The sequence below is a fragment of the Toxorhynchites rutilus genome, chromosome 2, assembly GCF_029784135.1.
Source record: "Toxorhynchites rutilus septentrionalis strain SRP chromosome 2, ASM2978413v1, whole genome shotgun sequence".
NCBI classification, from domain to species: Eukaryota; Metazoa; Arthropoda; class Insecta; order Diptera; family Culicidae; genus Toxorhynchites; species Toxorhynchites rutilus.
Genome location: NC_073745.1, coordinates 300,861,951 through 300,882,251, shown reverse-complemented (window position 1 = coordinate 300,882,251; position 20,301 = coordinate 300,861,951). Strand labels below are relative to the sequence as shown.

General features: G+C 39.2%; 2 protein-coding genes across 2 annotated transcripts in view; one reads left to right on the top strand and one right to left on the bottom strand.

The window, feature by feature from the left end:
* The window catches only part of LOC129767005 (diuretic hormone receptor-like), a 20,527-nt gene extending 17,913 nt beyond the window's left edge, over positions 1 to 2,614 (top strand). Inside the window, exon 8 of the mRNA XM_055767607.1 lies at positions 2,549 to 2,614. Coding sequence (XP_055623582.1) covers positions 2,549 to 2,614 — 66 coding nt within the window. The remainder of the gene's footprint in view (positions 1 to 2,548) is intronic.
* Positions 2,615 to 3,045: 431 nt separating this feature from the next.
* The window catches only part of LOC129767004 (diuretic hormone receptor-like), a 35,413-nt gene continuing 18,157 nt past the window's right edge, over positions 3,046 to 20,301 (bottom strand). The window contains exons 3-6 of the mRNA XM_055767606.1: positions 3,883 to 4,081; positions 3,700 to 3,793; positions 3,490 to 3,583; positions 3,046 to 3,113 (exon numbers count right to left, since the gene is read on the bottom strand). Of these exons, the coding sequence (XP_055623581.1) occupies positions 3,046 to 3,113; positions 3,490 to 3,583; positions 3,700 to 3,793; positions 3,883 to 4,081 (455 nt within the window). The remainder of the gene's footprint in view (positions 3,114 to 3,489; positions 3,584 to 3,699; positions 3,794 to 3,882; positions 4,082 to 20,301) is intronic.

The window sequence follows — 20,301 nt, the reverse complement described above, 5'->3', positions numbered from 1 at the left end:
GCCCGGAAGCTGTACACCGAAATGCTGACGAAGCCGCATTACCTGGTAATGGACGACGAAACCTACGTCAAAGCGGACGTCAGCTGCCGGGTCTGTTGTTCTTCTCCGCAGAGGACAAATTCAGCGTTCCGGAGGAGATTCGCAAGCAGAAACTATCCAAGTTTGCCAAAAAGTACATGGTGTGGCAAGCGATCTGCTCTTGCGGAGAGCGGAGCGCCCCCTTCGTGATGACCGGCACGGTAAACGGGCAGGTTTACCTTAAGGAGTGCTTACAGAAGCGCTTACTACCACTATTGAAGCAGCACGAGGGCCCGACCATCTTCTGGCCGGATCTCGCTCCGTGCCACTATTCAAAGGACGTGTTGGAGTGGTACGAAGCCAACGGGATCACCTTCGTGCCAAAGAAAATGAACCCGCCCAACGCGCCGGAGCTTCGCCCAATAGAGAAATATTGGGCGATTATGAAGCAGACCCTCCGGAAGAACCCAAAAGTTGTCAAATCGAAGGCGGACTTCAAGAGAAAATGGATTTCTGTTAAAAAAAAACTACAACCTGACGTTGTACAGAACCTTATGGAAGGGGTAAAGAGGAAGGTGTGAGCATACGGGCTTGGGCTCGAAGTATGAATAAAAAGAAAACGCCAAAAGTTGTTTAATAGTTTTTATTTTACTGTCTAAAATTTTCAAAAGGAACGGTCTACTGGGCGAATTTCTACAGCGTTTTTTCCGTGATGCAATTTGATGTGACACACCCTTTATTCATCTATTAGGAAACACTAAGTAATAAGACACTATCGTGACAGCCATGTTTGGACTCTACAAAGAATGTGATTCAAATGTAGGTTTAGCTTTTAGCACATAATACTGACAATTGTTGATTTTCGAACAATGTACGAAAGCTGTATGGAATTACGTCTGTTATGCGGACAACCAGTAATTTTTTGGAAATATTTTTTTCAAAATTGCTCAAATGTTTTCGAACAAAAAATGTTTGTTTGCATGTTGAGCAAACGTATTACATTGTGTAGAATGCGAAACAGCGAAAAAATCGATTTTGTTCATTTTGTCGTTTACGTTTCCTATACAAACATGGGCAGAGAAGCTCTCCAATCTTCAAGCAGTTTTTTTCTGCCAGCCAGATAAGCCTGGAACCATTGCAGCATATTAGCGCAGACTCCCATGCGTTTCAACTTGGCCACTGCGATTGCGTGGTTCAGCTTGTCGAAGGCAGCTGACATGTCGGCATAACGGGTGTTAAATAAAAAATGAGAATTTTTTCAATCTCATTTTTTTTCATCGATTTCAGTATTTTTTATTAATAACATAATGTATTTTCTTCAAAAAAATGTCAGTGAATGTTTGAGTAAGGGTCGTGGTCTGCTGTTCGACGCAACTTTGTCGCGATGCTCTCACAAGAACGTTGTACGGCACTTACGTCCATTTTCCGGATACAGTTCCGGATTCTTGTAGTCAGTTGCTTCATGTCCTTGGCCCTCCAATTGATTTTATACACTAGGGTACTGAATTAGCCAAAGAAATCCTCTATTGGGCGGCACTGGGGCAAGTTTGTTGAGTTACGATCTTTCGGCACGAACAGTATCTTTTTTTCCTCAAGATACGCCAGCGTTTTCTTGGCGTAATGGGAAGACGCCTTGACGCCAGAAGACGTACTTCCCATCCGCGTGATGCTCGTTCAGGAACGGCAGCAGGGTTTTATCGAGGCACTCTTCTCGATAGATTTGTTGGTTGATTGCCAGACCGCTCGGCTTAAACCAAGGCTTTGAAATGCCCCGGTCGGAAATGGCGATGTACAACATAACCTTTTTTTCAAACTTGTGCTTGAACTTGTATTTCACTTCAGGCGGTGTGGATGACTTGTCGCTGGAGTAGTAATTACCATTTCCTGGAATATGCGTTTTGGACAGCGGAAAATAGCTTTCGTCGTCCAGAACGAAAGACGTCCCGCGGTATTTTTTGGTCATCCACCGACACTGTGATTTAACCGTCTCAATCTGCTCCTCCGTGTACTCCGGCGACCTCGTCTTCTTCCTGCAGACGATTCCTTCCATCTTGAGGGTCCGATGGATCAATACGTGGGAGCAGCCATATTTCCGACCGGCGTCACGCAGGCTGGTTGCGTCCTTGTTGTCAAAAAGCTTCTTTAACGATGTCTTCCTCTGCTTCGTCATTATCGTCACCGGACGACCACTTCTAACCTTCCGCTCTACGTTCAGGGAACCCAGGATACGATATACCGTACTGACAGGTACATTTTCTTTCTTAAAATGTGCCACCGTGAACTTTTTTCCTTGCTGGAAATGCGTTTCGTAGAACCGTACAATGCGTTCGCGGAGCACGTGCTGTTTCGACGCCATCTTTGCTTTGACTAAATTCAAACTAGCAGAACCAAACACACCATCTGTTCCTAGGGAGCCCAAAGAGCAATTTTCTTCGAGAAAAAAAATTTTACGCTCTTTATTTGAGTTACTGAAAGGTATTAAAAAAATTCTCATTTTTTATCTAACACCCATTATATGGTGTCTGTCTAGCATCCCTCCGAAAAGCCGTCGGTGATATTCGACGTGAAGGCGAGCAAGTTCGGAGTTGTGGAGTGACCGGGCATGAATCCGTGCAGGTCGTTACTGATTTGTTACTTACAATGGAACAACATTGGCGGCAGGACTACGAACGGCTTTGACGTGGCGCATTGGGTGGAAATGCCCCTGTAGTTGTCAATGTTCGCGTTTGAGCGCAAGAAGTCGACGTATATCTTCGGTGTCTGTGGCAACTTCATGTTTGAGAAAGATTGTCGAAGGCATGCCGCTTTCCTTACGTTGATCGTTGATATATTTCCAAAAGGCTTTTGGGTTACATTTCAGCTTTTGCTGGATGCGTGTCTGGTGGTTAGCAAAGGAGTGTCTACTTTGCATCTTATGAACTCGGTTCAATCTACAGTAATGTTCTCTATGTGACAGCACAACGAGATTAGCGAAGCGACGCACTCGAACTCTGGAATACTGGGTGAGTGCTGCCCTTTTTAGAGTCTTCAGTTGTCTAAGCTCTTTTGTCTTCGGCGGAACACGATTGTCAGAGAAAGACTGATTCGGAACATGCCTGTCAATCACATAGCATATTGCATTTATGAAGCAATATGAAAATCATACATGATGTACTATTATTTATGCCGATCACTGAACTACTATTTTCAGGGGTCGACTAAGGATCATCTTCCTCTACATTTCAAATGGATTGAAATGTGTTAAATTAGTGCTAATTTCAATAAAAGCATTCACAATAATAATAATTTCCATGGGAAAGATAATGGAACAAATCTGATGATTTACTGTAATTATCACACCAACTACGCCAACTTCCCGTGTGCTCCGTCTGCTCTCCCCCTTCACCAAACGGCACCAGAAGATGTCACCACAATCAGCTCAGGGTCAGCAGCGGATGGGGCTCCCGCAAACTCGCTAATCGACTTACTTACCTTCCACCAGCATCCAGAAGAAGTTTGTCGTGGCGAAGTAATGAAAGAGCGTGACTAAAAATATACAGCCGACTAATTCTTGCCTCGTTGTCATCTGTTGGCGCCGCGATGAAGGTGCAACCGGAAATTGTGAAAGATGAAAACGGGTGATTATTCGGTACTGCGGGTGGAAGCCAATCCCCTTCCCCTAGTCCCACGCACCTGCCCTACCTGTAGAGAGAGTATCATAATCCATAAACTGGATGACATAATGTAAGTCAAGAAAAGATTGACATGAATTGTGTTCCTGAGGCATCGTAAGTCCCTGCGGTTGGGAGGGATGGGAAGAGAAAAAGAAAAGATGGAAAAAGTAACGCGAAAAGTCGAGAGTTCAGTAAATTGTTGTTATCTCACTTAAAGTAGATCAGCACGGTGACAGCGAGCACCAGAGCCCCTAGACTAATGGTATATCCTACGAAATAGATTAATGTTGGCAGTTCAATGACCGGTTCGAACTCCGAAACGGCGGATAGCTCGGGCAGATGGTGGCACGCATCGTAGTTCGTGTAGTTGTCCCACGTGCCATCGATGTTGCAATACCGGGAGGCATTTTCTGTAGGGAAGAGAGGAGACAAAAACAGATCACAGTGTCAAACTTTGACCAAATTCTGCTGCCGGATTTACCGGACAGTTTTTCATTAACGAGTAAGCAAGTGACACCCTCCCGTCCCGAACGGACACGGAGGCCCGTGGTGTTTCATTTCCGAGAAAACAAACATGTTCAACTTACAAGACAAAAAGGAAGATAAAATATTTACCCACCCAGATCCCGTATCTTAATGGATATTTATTGCTCTGTCCGTCGTTAATTTTTTGATTCACGACCAGTGTTTGCTGGCGTGTTTCCGCCCGAAAGTCCGCAGATGGGCGTTTTTATTTTTACCCCAACTTCGGCTTCTTAAATGACGAACCAACCGACGCTTATCTTAATTTCATCTGTTTCTCGGAACCAATTTCTAGGTTTTGTTGAAAGATAACCATCAAGGTAAGTAATTCAAGCCTTTCGGATTCCAGCCCAAGAATTAGGGCCGCAAGTTGCGCTGCATCATTCTATTTGTATACCCTCCGGAAATTGGGGCACGAGATAAAAACGCAGTATCTATAAATAGCATCAAAGCAAATAAGCTGTAAGCCATTTCTCCGTTTCAGCCCTTTTTTGTCTGTGATAAAACTCGTTTTATGGCAAAAACCAGCAATTGATCCGTCACTTTCCCCATTAATTTTCCTCCCGCATTGACTCCGGACCATCAAACACGACACGATGGCGCGAGATGAAGACATCGCTTTCAGCATCGATCTCACTTGACAAGCTTGCACATTTTCCTTCTTGCCTTGTGTTTCGACAGAAATCACACACTGGGGGGGGGGGGGATGACACACCGGAAAGACACCCCCTCTTCTGCTAATGGGGCTAATTACGCACTACATGAAGTGGCCCTTTATCAGCGCAGATGGCTGTCGGATGTTAATGAAGCGCGAAACGATGGCGATGTCACGACAGCTGCCCGGACAAGGAAGCGAGAAGTGTCGCTCACAAAGGTGGAAAGTGCTCGTTACATGTGATCTGTTGTTTGCTCCCTTCGAAGGAGATTCAATTTCCAACTTCCCACTGGGATCGTGGAAAGGAGCGCTGTCGATGTCAGATTCATTTTACTCTCTTCACTTGTTGAAAGTTGCTTTAAATTCAACATTTGATACGCAGCAGACGGTGAAGAGGTGGAATTTTTGGCAGAACGCCTAGTTCGCTAAGAAATTGGAACTGAGTAATCAGCTCTGTCTTACAGAAATTAAGTTATTTCATTGCACTTTCACGAGAAAAATATTTAAAATTTTTCCAACGGACTTCGGATAAAATCGCTGACTTTTTCTGAAATTCTAGCCATCATCCGTTGCACACGTGCCGTTCAAGCTCAAAGATCAATTCTATTTTTTCTATTTATTTCTACAAAAATTAATAATACAAATAGCCTTCTATTGGCTCTCAAAATATGTATTACTTTCGTTTTCTGTGGTGAATTCAACTGCCTAAATGCTATTTACAATCTCTTCTGAATGTAGCTAGTGAAGTTGTTGCTTTAATTGCTTGATATTCGAAACAAACTCTTAAAATATTTGTTTCGTATCTTGAAAATAGCAAATTATGAGTTCGTGGAAGAGATGACGTGATGAAAAAAGTTTTCCAAGTATTTTGGGGCGTTTTTTAGAACTTTAAATGTCATTGTACACGTTCGAAAAGTATTAATTTAGAAAATTCTGAAATATGGTCAAATCTATTAAGTCCGTACACAAATCTGGTAATAGAATTAAAAGCTAGTTGTAGTTTTCGAAAATTTTCATTCATTGATTTAGCGTAAAGTATGTCACCGTATTCAAATAGTGGAATAATCAATGATCAAACAAGTTTTAATTTGATATGTTGAGGGGTGAATTGTTTGAGTGCCACCAAGATCTCCATCGCATAGTAAACTTTTGACAAACTGTATTAGTCTAAGCTTTCCAGCTTAAGCTACTGTCCATTAAAATGCCAAGGTTTTTAACAACTTCAGAGTAAGTAATTTCCTCGTTGTCCATTCTGATAAACGGTGCTTCGTGTATGTTCATATTTCTAGATTTAAAGATTATAGCTTGAGTCTTACGAGTATTGAGAATCAAGCCATTGTTATTGCTCCAAGATATTATATTTTGAATATTAATGTTGATCATGTTTACAATATTTGTTAAATCATTAGGCTTCCCTGATAGGTATAACTGGCAGTCATCGGCAGACAGGTGAACCATGCAGTAGTTCATTTTATTAGGTAGGTTATTTATGAACATTGAAAATAATAGACGGCCTAAGATAGACCCTTGCGGTACGCCACTTTTAATCTGGATAATATCAGATTTCGTAGCGTCGAAATCAACGTATTGAGAGCGATTCGACAAATAGCTTAACATCAACGCAACAGCAGATTCATGCAGCATAAAACAGCGTTCAAGTTTTTTACAAAGTAAAAGATGATTTATAGAATCAAATGCTTTACTAAGGTCGAGCAACACTAGCACAGTTAACATTTTTTTGTCAAGAGCGCGTCGAATGTCATTATTAATTTTAATGAGAGCGGTTCTGGTGCTGCAATTTTTGCGATATCCAGATTGAAAGCGACAGAGTAGTTCATGTCTATTTAAGAATACTTTCAACTGGTTTGAAAGAAGCTTTTCCAAAATTTTAGAGAGTGCTGGAAGTATGCTGATTGGTCGGTATTCTGACTCCTTTACATGATTATCAACCTTTCCAATCGGAACGACTCGAGCAATTTTCCACAACCTTGGAAAAGTTGATGTAGTTATACAAAAATTCAAAAGATCTGTAATAAATGGTAGTGTTACTGAGATAGACATTTTCAGGATTTTCAAGTGGATTTCATCATTTCCAACCGAGTTACACGTAACAGAAGAAATCTCTGTAAGAACCTCATCTGTGGTAATACAGCGGAAAGAAAATTTTGTTGTATAGTAATGCTTCGAAATCAGGACGCTTAAGCGCTTACGAATATAATTTCAACTACTAAAAAATATAGACATATCATAGCATGAAACATTAGCGTTCCTATAGAATTAGAAGGGTTCATCTAAGTTATGAATCACAGAATTCCACTAAATCATGTTATATTTGTTCAAAATTTGAAATTTCTTTCATCGTGTCGTGATTTTAAATCCGGACACTTGTTTTCTTTGCAATTCTTTGAGAGAAATTATTTATTAATTCCTTGTTCTTATCTGGTTGAGCGACAGGCGTACGTCAACATCAGCGGATCGCATTCTCGTACATTCCCCATCACATCTGGTGTGCCACAGGGCAGCGTGCTGGGGCCACTCATTTTCGTGCTGTTCGTGAACGATTTGTGCTTTCGATTGAAGGCACGAAAACTACTTTACGCCGACGACCTGAAGATTTACCGATCTGTCGCTTCCCACCTCGACTGCTGTGCACTTCAGGCAGATATTAACGAACTGCAAAAATGGTGCCTTGAGAACGGTATGGAACTGAATGTAAAAGAATGTAAGTCGATCGCATTCTCTCGCCGACAATCTCGAATCGAATTCGTATACCAAATCGGGCCCGTACCTCTGGAGTGTATTGTTTCCATCCGCGATCTCGGTGTGATCATTGACAACAAACTGCGCTTCAACGAACACATCAACGTAACCACCGCCAAAGCGTTCGCAGCCCTAGGGTTTGTTCGACGTAGCACCAGCAACTTCCAGGATGTTTACGCCATGAAGACACTATAATACTCATTGGTTCGTAGTATGCTGGAATATGCCGTAAGTGTGTGGGCTCCATTTCACGCTACCCAAACACTCCGAATGGAGAGAGTTCAATGCAGCTTCGTTCGTTACGCCCTATGCTCACTACCGTGGTCTGACCCAATGAACATGCCCGATTATGAAAGCCGCTGTAGACTCATCGCTCTCGAAATGCTTGCCTGCAGACGTTCGAGTCTACAACGGCTTTTTGTTTTCGATTTGATTTCGGGAAACATTGACTGCCCATTATTGTTGTCCAGTGTATCGTTTTATGCGCCTGCCCGTCAACTTCGTGAGCGTGAGTTATTGTTTATTAGACGACGTAGAACCTTTTGGAGTTCGGGTTGAGCGTCTGTGCTGTGCAGACGTGCGTGTTGGCTTCTTTTCGATTGTCCTCATTTTTTGTCCTTTTAATTGTTATAAGTGTACAAGTTTCTGTGAAAAGTGTGCGTTTCTTCTAAGCGAGCTCGATTATGGCGGAAGCAGCTACAGTTCTCTACATAGGTTTCAAAAATATCGAATTTTCATCCGACGAAGAAGTGCAAATTGTTTAGTACAGTCGATTTATTTGGTCGCGCTGGCGCTCGTTGCTGTTCGTTTTCGTGTCGGATCATTTCTTTTCTTCGTTATGGGTGTGTGTGTGTTGCCGAAAAAGGCCTGTGTTTCCTAATCGCAGAAAGGAACGGAATCGTGTTTGAAAGAAAATAAGACAGTGATGGTGAATTATGTTTGTATAATTCCATACATTTGGTTTTATTTGTGTTTAGGTTTTGTCTAACCGTTCCAGCCACCCACATGTATGAATGCCTTTTTGATGAGTATGAAGTGGTGGGTGGTGATATGGGTGGAACGGGAGACGGCTCTGCTGAATATGTTGCTAACGAAGTCTGTGTGGTTGGTGTTTTTCTTCTTTCTTCATTGGTTTGCGGCGAATGTGTACTTGTACGTGTCGCAGGGATGGTATCACCATGGAGCGAACAGGCGTAATGAGCTAAGTTTCCTGTTATTCATATATTCTTATACATTTCTTCAAGCAGATCTTTAATTCTTTAGTTCTTCAGGATGTGGGTGACAAATATGTGTTTCGTTGGGCACTCAATCGTCGCGCGCACTTTATTTTGGGGGTTTTCCCTCTCTTGCTCTTACACATATACTTGTAGTTTTATTCCAGGGAACCCAGAGTAGGAGCTTTGTGTGTGTTATATATTTAGTTTTTTCTCCATCGGTGTGTATGTGCGCATGTGTCTGATGTTTTGCGGCATACAGTGATGCCAGGTGATTTTCATTTGGCATAGATCCAGTATTGCTACATGAGTAGCAAAATTGTAGAAACTTGTAATGTTTTTGCAATTCAGTGGAGAAGCAGAAGGTGTCTAAGATTTATTTATGTTAATGTATAATTGAAAAAAAAACAAAACAAAACAACGAGAATGATTTGCTAGTCCCAAGCGTCATTCTGTGTGTTCTTTGTGCAATTTGGTTGGTTCAGGTCAATCACGGAGAGCAACTACGAAGTGTGCAGTCTACCCAAGCTCAAGCTCATTAGACGACGTAGAACCTTTTATCCCGGGTGTTCGGGTTCGATTCCCGTTCTGGTCGGGGGGATTTTTCGTCAAAGAAATTTCCTCCGACTTGCACTGTGATCACGCGTATTCTAGAACTTGCCACTCAGAATGCATTCAAGGCATATTTGCATATTTGGCATAGAAATCTCAACTAAGTACTAGTAAAAATGACGCAAGTAATACTACGTTGAGACGGCGAAGTTCCTCTAGGAACGTTAGTGCCATTGAAGAAGAAGAAGAAGAACCTTTTATGGCCTCAATAACCCGTTGGATGTTTGTTTTCGTTCGTTTAATAGTGTTTGTGCAGTGTTCGAATTTGATATGTCCAAAAATATTTTAAAAAATAGGATTAAGGCTTTATCGAGTTAAGTTTAGTCTGTGGAATTGTTTATTAACATTCGAGACATTGCAAATAAATAAATAATTTATTAACGGGTGCGTCGTAAGTAGCGGGACTAAATGGAAACACGTTTGGTACAATTTTTTTTATTAATTCAATTATTTATTGTATTTTTACAAGATGACTACTACAAGATGGCGCCATTTATATATATATATATTTTCAAAATCCTATCAATATGGGTATCAAATGAAAGGTCTTGATAAGTAGAATACAATTATTAATGGAAAATGTAAATCCAAGATGGCGGCCGTTATAAAATGGCAATTACATATTCCCTCAGAACCCCATCAATATGGGTGGAAGGGCTTAGCTAGTAGTAGCCAAGAACACAGTTATTAATGGAAATTGTGAATACAAGATGGCGGCCGCTACAAAATGGTGGATTGCATATTTTCTCAAACCCCATCAATATGGGTATCAAATGAAAGGGCTTGATAAGTAGAATACAATTATTGATGAAAAATGTAAATCAAAGATGGCGGCCACTACAAAATAGCGCGTTACATATTCTCTTAGAACCCCATCAACAGTATCAAATGAAAGTGCTTGACTAAAAGAACACAGTTATTGATGAAAGATTTTTCATCAATAATTGTTTTCTACTAGTCAAGCCCATTCAATTGATACTCATATTGATGGGATTTTGAGAAAAAATGTAATCCACCATTTTGTAGCGGCCGCCATCTTGGTTTCCCTTGGAAAATAGTTACAGTGATGCTACAGAAACTACGCGGAATGTAGTGAGAGACGAAAAAGTTTTTCAAACTAGTTGCTGATACGTCACCGCCATCGGCTCTAGTTGGAGTTCGTTTGAGGCCAAGTCGCTTTATATTGTGCCATAATTTATTTGCTGGAAGGTTTGCATTCAGCTGAGAAGTGAAACATTCTCGCTTAGATGAACGAATTTCACGATTTGTTGTATTTCCTTGTCGAGCAAAAGTGTTCCATTTTGTCTCATTTCCTTTATCTTATCATATTGGTTTCAATGTCGGGCCATCTATACAGCATCTCGAGTCGCATTTTTTGTTTTTTTCAAATAGCTCTTGATAATTGCCAATAATTTTCGGTTGGAGGGAACAATGCTTCATTAGTATTTGATGAAATCAACCATATTGCCATGTAACTTCCGGTTTCAGTGACAGCTTGTCAAAACTTGTTAAACCTTCGTAGGTCTTTCATACATTCTATCCAATACTAACCGGGAATTTGTAATTTATAAATCTTCCCGCTAAACATTTTGCAATTATTTTTTTTTTAATTGGTACTATTGTCAGTGGTTTTAATATCAACTTTGAGCGCGATCTGTCGTTTAGTTTGTTTACAGCGTCATTAAGAACAAGTTAATTTTTTTTTTGCTCGGCGATTTTTTATATTGATAGTTCTATTGGTCAAAGATATTGTGGAAAAGTTCGAATTGTAAACAAAAATTTAGTTGGTGTTAAGTCAGAGCGGAAAATTAAAAATTTCGAATTTATGATTGCAAATTGCAATGTGAAACGTTCACAGATATTTAGGGAATAAACTAGGCTAAAAATTTGTGTGTAAACATTAGAACTTTCTGCGATATTTGCATACTTATAGAGGATTTTGTAAAATACTATAAAAATCCTGTTTTGGCACTTTTTTTAAATCGATGCAAAAAGATAGAATTTTTTTTTGTCAAAGTAACAAAATATCCTTTTGCAGAATTTATTGCAGTTTTCAAAACTGACTTTCGATTTGCGGTGCGGTTGGTTATTGAATTATTCATCATCAAAGAAGAAGGGGTATTTGTTCTTTCAAACTGAAGTATCTCTGTGTAGGAATGTCCTACAGGAACATTCTTAAAACCAAATAAAAGCTGGTTGATAAGGTTATTTGGCATTGCTCAATTCCGGGTAATGAGAGGGCTGACTCATTAGCAAAGGTAGGTGCAATTGAAGGCGAAAATTATCAGCGTCAAATCGCCTTCAATGAATTTTATTCTTTAGTTCGTAAAAATACCATCGCTAACTGGCAACGCAAATGGAACGAAGATGAATTGGGCCGGTGGCTCCACTCAATTATCCCTAAGGTTAGCCTCAATCCGTGGTTCAAAAGTCTGGACTTGAGTCGGGACTTTATTCGCACCTTCTCCCGACTCATATCCAATCACTGTTCGTTAGACGCGCTTCTTTTTCGTTTAAATCTTGCCGACAGCAATCTCGGCGGTTGTGGCCATGGTTACCACGACATCGAACACGTTGTTTGGTCGTGCGAGTTGTATCTTGTCGCCAGATCGAATTTAGAAAACTCCCTTCGGGCTGGAGGAAAGCAGTCCAATGTGCCAGTGAGAGATGTGTTGGCTCGGTTAGACCTTGATTACATGTCCCAAATATATGTTTTCCTTAACGCTATCGATCTTCGAGTGTGATTGTTCATACATCCTTTTCCCCTCCTTTTCGTCCTTCGCGAGCTATCGGTTCCCTTCCTACTAACATTAGAATAAGTTAAATTGTAAATACATATTAGATGTAAGGATAGTTTTAAGAATTGAGTGTGAAGTGTCAGTGTGAATGAGAATGTGAATGTGAATGTGAGTGCGAGTGTAAACACACATCTCCTTACATCCCATCCTTTTCCTAATGAAAATGTGTCACCCTTCTGAACTCGAGTCGACCGCGAGTAATCGGTTTCCTATTTCATTAACCATATAATTAAGGAAACAACATGTTGATATATGCTAGTTGAAATATAGTTAAGAGTTTGGCTCCATTAAACTTATGTAACTGAGCCTGTAAAAATAAACGGATTAATAAAAAAAAAAGGTTATTTGGATTTGCTGATGGGTTGGTAAGCAAAAAATTGTGATAGTCCAGAATACAAGTCGGACTCGATTATATACAGATTCGATTATATGTGATTCGATTACATACAATTTTGGACTCGATTATATACAGTTTGAAAAAAAAAATTTTTATGTTTCAAATATGCCTTATTTCAAGAAGAAATGTTACCTTTCAACGTTAAGGTGTAATTTAAGTGACTAATTCATATACAGTGGGGTAAAAATCGTGATTTTTGAAGATTTTGCTTGAATTTTCACCAAGAATTAATTATATCGATATTGCAGCCAAATTAAGATAGATAGAAGTTGGGTGTCAGAGAGCTTCAATTTGATTGATAGAAACAATCCAGTTTAATAAAAAAAAGTCAGGATGACATTAATAATAATACATTAACAATTACTAACTTTTAAGTTTTTCACTTCCAAAATGTTATTAAAATCCAATAATTTAGATCTTCCACTACTATATCCTGTATCAAATTTTCTCATCTTTCAAATGAAAGCAACAGAATCGTCTTCCGTAGCGTACTTTGTAATGTAGAGCCAGTTCGAGGCAACAGAGTCCGAAACAAAAAAAAAGTTCTATAACTCTATCATTGTTGAAATTCGAACATATACGTAGAAAGATTTTTTTCATCAAATATGATCGTCTATCACCCTCTGAGAGAATCTGGATAATTTTTTTTTTTTTCATGTGAGAAAGGTATTTTCTGACTTTAAGGGGATGAATAAAAAAATCAAATTCCTCTTTTATATTAAAAAAAAAAGAAAAATACATGCAAAAAAAAAATGAATAGAATTTTTTTTTTTATTCGATTATATACAGGATTCGATTATATATAGTGAAAAGAAATCAGAAACTGTATATAATCGAGTCCGCGCTGTATTCTTGAAAAAACGAAAAAAAATTGATTTTTCATTTCTCCACGATATTGTTGCCTACTACACCTAAACACACCAAGATGAAAATATCCTAATACCTGATAGGTTGTAGCTTTAAAATGATGCGCATTCCATCGATGTGCGTTGATTTTTCACGAAGTTACAGCATGTCAAAAATCTCATAAAATTTCCGAATTCGCACTCTGTTCCTCTAATTTTTTTGTCGAGTGTATTTCAACCGCTTCACACCAAATTAAAGGCTGAGCATGTTTCAAAACTATAGCTGATTGCGTGAACAAATGTGTACAAATAATACCTTCATCTAATCACGACGGCTTTAAAATATTTTTTGACGTAGGACTACGTCTAACCGGAAGATATGGGGGGTAAAATGAAAATCTAGGCACTGAACAAGTAGAAAAAAAAATGAACGCTTATATCTCGAGCATTTCTTAATAGATCGCAAAGGTGTTTGCATCAATTGATAGGAAATATTTCTACGCGTCTTCCACAATGAATAATATTTAATTTTTTTTAGATAAACAATTAAATAATTGTGAAATGTCAAGCATTGTCCAAACGCATTGTGTACCTCGTTATAATTGGTCCGATTTGTGTTCCTCAAATGGCTCCGACCAAAACGAGCAACCAGAGTAATAGTGGAATATAATTTGGGTACAAATGAAGAATCATATTGTAAGCCACTCCCACTTGTGATTCTTCCGCAAATAGAGTTTGGCTGTTGCTTTCCAAAATCTTCATTCTTTTTCTAACCGCGGAGCATCCTTTCTGCTAATCGTTTTATCATGGAGCGGCAGCAACGACAGGAGAGGCTGGAGCAGTGTCATGAGCGGCAGTAGCGTAGCGATGGCAACGGCGAAAGCGGGCAACGAGTTTTAATCGCGTCGCGCTTATACTCTAAGGCCATCTACACACTGGTCAACTAAAAATGAACCTCAACCTGTTTTCATCCCAGCTGTCAAACTTGAACTCAACTTGCATCCGCACACGAAGCAACCTGACGTACGCAACTTGGGATTGACAGGTATCGTTTAGTTTTTTCTGTCATCTAATAATAGAAAAAAAAATAATAGAAAGGTCGAAACAGAAGTCAAATCATGTCCGATGAAATTCTTCAATTACGTAAAGTCTAAGCTCAAAAGCATTAACTTTCCATCGCAGATGCATCTCGATGAAGATGTATGGAATTCTTCGAACGAAATTTGTAATCTCTTTGCAAATTTCTTTCAGGAAGTATATACCACATTTTCCGAAGAAAATCGCGATCGGGACTACTTTTCATTTTTACCGGAATATCCAAATGACATATCGGTAGATTATCTTTCACAACAAGAAATATGCCATGCAATAAAGAAATTAGATGGAACGAAAGGACCACGACCTGACGGAATAGCACCTGTATTTCTGAAGAACCTGGCTGAGGAACTCACCCTTCCCTTATATTGCATTTTCAGTATGTCACTACAAACTGGAATATTCCCAGAAAAATGGAAACAATCTTTTTTGGTACCTATCTTTAAATCAGGCGCTAAATCTGACGTACGTAAATATCGTGGAATTGCCATTATCTCTTGCATTCCTAAACTATTCGAAGCAATAGTGAATGAAAAGTCTTCCAACAAGTAAAGAATAGAATTACGTGTATGCAACATGGCTACTTAAAAAGCCGCTCAACTACAACTAATCTGTTGACATTTGTGACTTTTGTTTTGAATGCAATGGAAAATGGCAAACACGTACAAGCTCTTTACACTGACTTCAGTAAAGCATTTGACCGCATCAACATTCCATTACTACTCTTCAAATTGCAGAAAATTGGAATGGAACAAGGACTCTTAAACTGGCTGAATTCATATCTAACAAATCGTGAACAAATTGTTCATTTTCAAAATTCTCTCTCAAATCCAGTAAAAGTCACTTCGGGAGTCCCACAAGGCTCTCATCTTGATCCTCTTCTTTTCATTCTGTACGTTAATGACATCTCCTTCGTTCTCAAGCGTATAAATGTACTTGTGTATGCAGACGACATGAAGCTTTTCGCGGAAATTGGTAATGAAAACGACATCGAAGCATTCCAAAACGAAATACATGTATTCCATACTTGGTGTAATAAAAATCTACTAAAACTGAATGTAAAAAAATGCAACTCCATTACATTTAGCAGAAAAAATCATGTACCAAATATTGTAATACGTCTTGGAAATCAAAATGTAGAGAAATGTGAAATAGTTAGAGATCTAGGCGTCGTCCTGGACTGTAAACTCACATTCATAGAACACTACAACTCTGTAATCAATAAGGCGTTAAGTGTGTTAAGCTTTGTCAAACGCTTCTCACATAACTTCCAGGGCCCATACACAATCAAGCTTTTGTATATCACATACGTAAGGCCCATTCTGGAATACTGTAACATCGTTATGGTCGTACATGAAGAACGCATTGAGTCAGTCCAGAAACAGTTTCTCCTATTTGCACTCCGTAAGTTGAACTGGACCTCATTTCCACTTCCTTCATATGAAGCACGCTGCATGCTCATAAGCATCCAAGCACTAAAGGAACGCCGTAAATTGGCAATGCTTTCTTTTGTTAATGATTTAATTTCGCAGCGATTGTACAGCTGAATTACTAGAAAAATTAAATTTCTATGTACCTGGGCGTGAACTAAGAACACGCAATTTGTTTCTAACCGAAACATCCAGAACAAATTATGCAAACAACGCTCCTATCAATCGCATGATGCGTATATACAATCAGCACTGCGAATTAATTGACACAATAATGAATAAAAAACAGCTAAAAAGAAATATGTACCATAGGAATAATATTTAACTTAAGAAAACATTGTAACATTAATATATAAGTATGTAGTCTACATTCGTTTGACGAAAATGAATAAATAGAATAAATAGCGTGATGAAATCGTTAAATTTTCATCAATCATAATAAATTGACAGTGATGCCGTTCCTCTAACTACTGAAAAATGGCTGAAAGGCTTGACTTGGAGAACACAAAACATAATAAACAACATAAATTCAAGAAAGTCATCGCCACTAAATGGTCGACTGCGTATTTTTTGCTCAATATCGATAACAGATGAAATGATTTGACTAATAGAATACAGTACATCATGAAAATATTCCGAAAAAAATAGGTATGAAATAAACGTTGGATTTCCATTATCCACAGTTAGTTTTGACGTAGGACTACGTCTAACCGGAAGATATAGGGGGTGAAATGGAAAATTTAGGCACTGAACAAGTAGGAAAAAATGCAAGATTTGGAACGCTTATAACTCGAGCATTTCTCAATAGATCGCAAAGGTTTTTGCATCAATTGATAGGAAATATATCTACGCATCTATCATAACGAATAACATTTCATTTTTCTTGAGATAAATAATTGAATAATTGTGAAATATCAAGCGTTGTCAAAATGCACTATGTGCCCATTTTTGATTGGTCCATTTTGTGCTCCTCAAATCGTACCGACCAAAACGGGCAACCAGAGCAGCAGCGAAATAGAATGAAGCACGATTGGAAAGGAAAAAGAAAAAAATGAACGAAACATTGGTCGCAGTCTCACACATACGTAATTCTCGAGCCAGCCAGTCAGCTTAAAAATCCCCGCTCCGCTGCCGTAACGATCATTCTCATTCAAACCGTACAACACATCGTTTCGCATCACATCACATCAACAAACCAACACAAGCAGCCATGTCTGGACATGGTAAAGGAGGAAAAGTGAAGGGAAAGCGTGTTGATCTGGAGTTCCCCGCAAGGGTAGCTAGGCCGAGCGCGTTAGTACCAGTGCACCAGTCCACCTAGCCGGCGTTATATAGTTTCGGCCGCCGAAGTGATCGAGTTAGCTGGCAAAGCTGTTCGCGACGATAAGAAAATCCGCATTCGGAACAGAACACATTCGGTTCGGTGGACATCAAGACAACAACATCAACAACAGGCAGTTGCAGCGAGTGGCGAGTGGCAAACGCAATCGCAAAACGGCATCAGGTAGCAGAAGAAAAAAAATTTGTTCTTTATACAAACTGCTTTGGTGGCAAATCCAGAACAAGGCGGCATCGAGGGCGTTCGAAATGGTTTTTTTCAAAACCACGAGTACTAAGTTTTCTAAATTGGAACCATTCCTTAAAACAAGGCGCTTTTCAGGGCCATTAAACCTTCCAAAAAAGAGTTTAGGAAATACAGTTCAATGCTTTCTAAAACAATATCCAAAATAATAATAAAACACAAATTGATTTTTTCATAATTTGTTTACCAGGATATGATGAGTATGTGAATTTGGCAGTTGTTCTGAGCTTATTGATTTTCACCAATTCTTAAATTGCTTCTAGATTGAAAGTACAGTAATTTACACTTATCTCGACATTTAGCTAATTGGACGGACCTGCAACGCGACATATTTAGTCGGACATTTTTGTAAACATAGAGTTCGGGGTCCAATTTATGACCCCACATTAAAAGTCGACACTGTACCACTGTCATCACAAATGTTCAATTACAGGTTAAAATTACCTCCAATCCCACACTGAGTGGTGGTAATGCGACGTGCCATTGAATGTAATTTACTGTAAAATATGTCACAAGCTGGATGGGAAGAAATTTTCCAACTGTGAAAGCTGTGGCGAGTGACAAATGCAATTGCTAAACATAAAGGTTTAGCCGAACAAGATGGGGATATCGAGTGATAACAAAACAATAAACTCTTTAGATTGAAGATAATTTTGTGATCCTGAAAAGGACCCTTTTTAGCCTGCATGTGAATCCAACGAGCGAACAAATCGTAATGAATGTATTTTTTTGCCATCGCTTTTTTTTTAACGCTCATTCGTTCGTCTCGTTGGACTCGCCCCTCTGGCTGAGTCTGCCGATTTGTCTCTATCCTGTGAGTGTGTACCGCTAGAGTATAAAACACGCGGACCCCAAAAAAATATCTTATTTTCTTTCAAACCGTAAACCCGCGTGGTTGTACGGCATCGGCATCGTGGACGTAACAAAGGAGGACAAGTTAAGGGAAAGGCAAAGTCTCACTCGAACCGTGCAAGTCTCCAGTTCCCTGTTGGTCGCATTCACTGATTGCTCCGCAAGGGTAACTAGGACGAACGGATTGGTGCCGGAGCACCAGTATACCTAACAGCGATTATAGAGTTTCGGCCGTCGGAGTGCTCGAGTTGGCTTGCAAAGCTGCTCACGACAATCAGAAAACCCGCATCAAGAACAGAGCAGCTTCGGTTCGGCGCTCATCAAGGCAACAATTAGTTTCAGTGAGTGGCAAAGTGTTTCTCCGGAACGTCGCATTAAATGTAATTTACTGAACAACTCACAAGCTGGATGGGAAGAAATTTTCCAACTGTGAAAGCTGTGGCGAGTGGCAAACCCAATAGCTAAACAGGAAGGTTTAACCGAACAAGATGGGAATATCGAGTGATAACAAAAACACAACACCAAAGGTTCTTTTCAGAACCATCAACATGTTCATAAAGAGTAAACAGTAAACTAATCCATTTTTCAGGTAGATAGGTAGGTATTCACGTAGGAGAAGAAAATAAAACAATATATTTAAAATATATATTTAACAAAAGCTGTCCCCTTTGTATAGTCCTACGTCACTCCGGTTATGTCCCCGACATTACCCACCGGTCTTTTTTTGTTTCATCATATACCCCACGATTCTATTTTAGTCTCATCATTGCGCTAGATTAATGAATTAACGGATGTGGTAACTACTAGCTGCCACTCACTGCCTAATTATTTTCTAGCATTAAACCGTTTAACTTAAAAAGCTTTTTAACTCATTTTATTTCCTAGTTTTTAGTAAATTATCTGTATCATTAGTATACTTCTCTACAATATAACCATTCAACTTTTTTTTTAACCAAATTTCAATTATGGGGGATAACCCTACAAACACTCAAACATACATACAAACAGGTAAAGCTGAATGAAACCATTAAAAAGTAATTGTTTATTTGGCAACTGCGGACATCTTGGATTTGGACCAGTCGAGCTCTTTCATTTGATACCCATATGGATGGGGCTTTGAAAAAAAATATGACGCAATTTTGTGGTGGCGGCCATTTTGGATTTGTATTTTTCATAAATAACTGTGTTCTACTAGTCAAGCCCTTTCATTTGATATTCATATTGATGGGGTTCTGAGAAAATATGTAATCCGCCATATTGTAGCGGCCGCCATTTTGGATTTGCATTTTTCATAAATAACTGTGTTCCACTAGTCAATCCCTTTCATTCGATACCCATATTGATGAGGTGGTAAAAAATATATATCTGACGCCATCTTTATATTTGTTCAATAGTATAACTTTAAACTTATATAAACTTATATAATAATTATTATAAACCCTGAATAAACTATCAAGCATTGTTCAAAATTAAGTAATGCATTTTAGTTTCTTTCAATATGATTGTAAAGACATTTGGATACATTTTTTCGTACCATATGAAAACATCTGAAAAAACCCGTGGCATCCATGATTGAAACTCAACGCAGAAATCGAAATGTCAACAGCAATTGAACGAAAAGGTTGCCGACACAAATCGCGTGCGACTCGACATGCTAGGTTGCTTCCAACTGGTTGAGTCAACCTTGTCAACTGGTTGCCCGGTGTGCGGACTACCATTTGATTACACATGCTCTCAACTTTTTTGCGACATTCGTTAAGATGGTTTCCAACCTAGGTTGCATAGTGTGTAGATGGCCTAAGAGCCTCCGCAGACTGCAAACATTTCATCGGCCGGCAGTTTTGTGCGGTTTGGGCTAGTGCAAACAC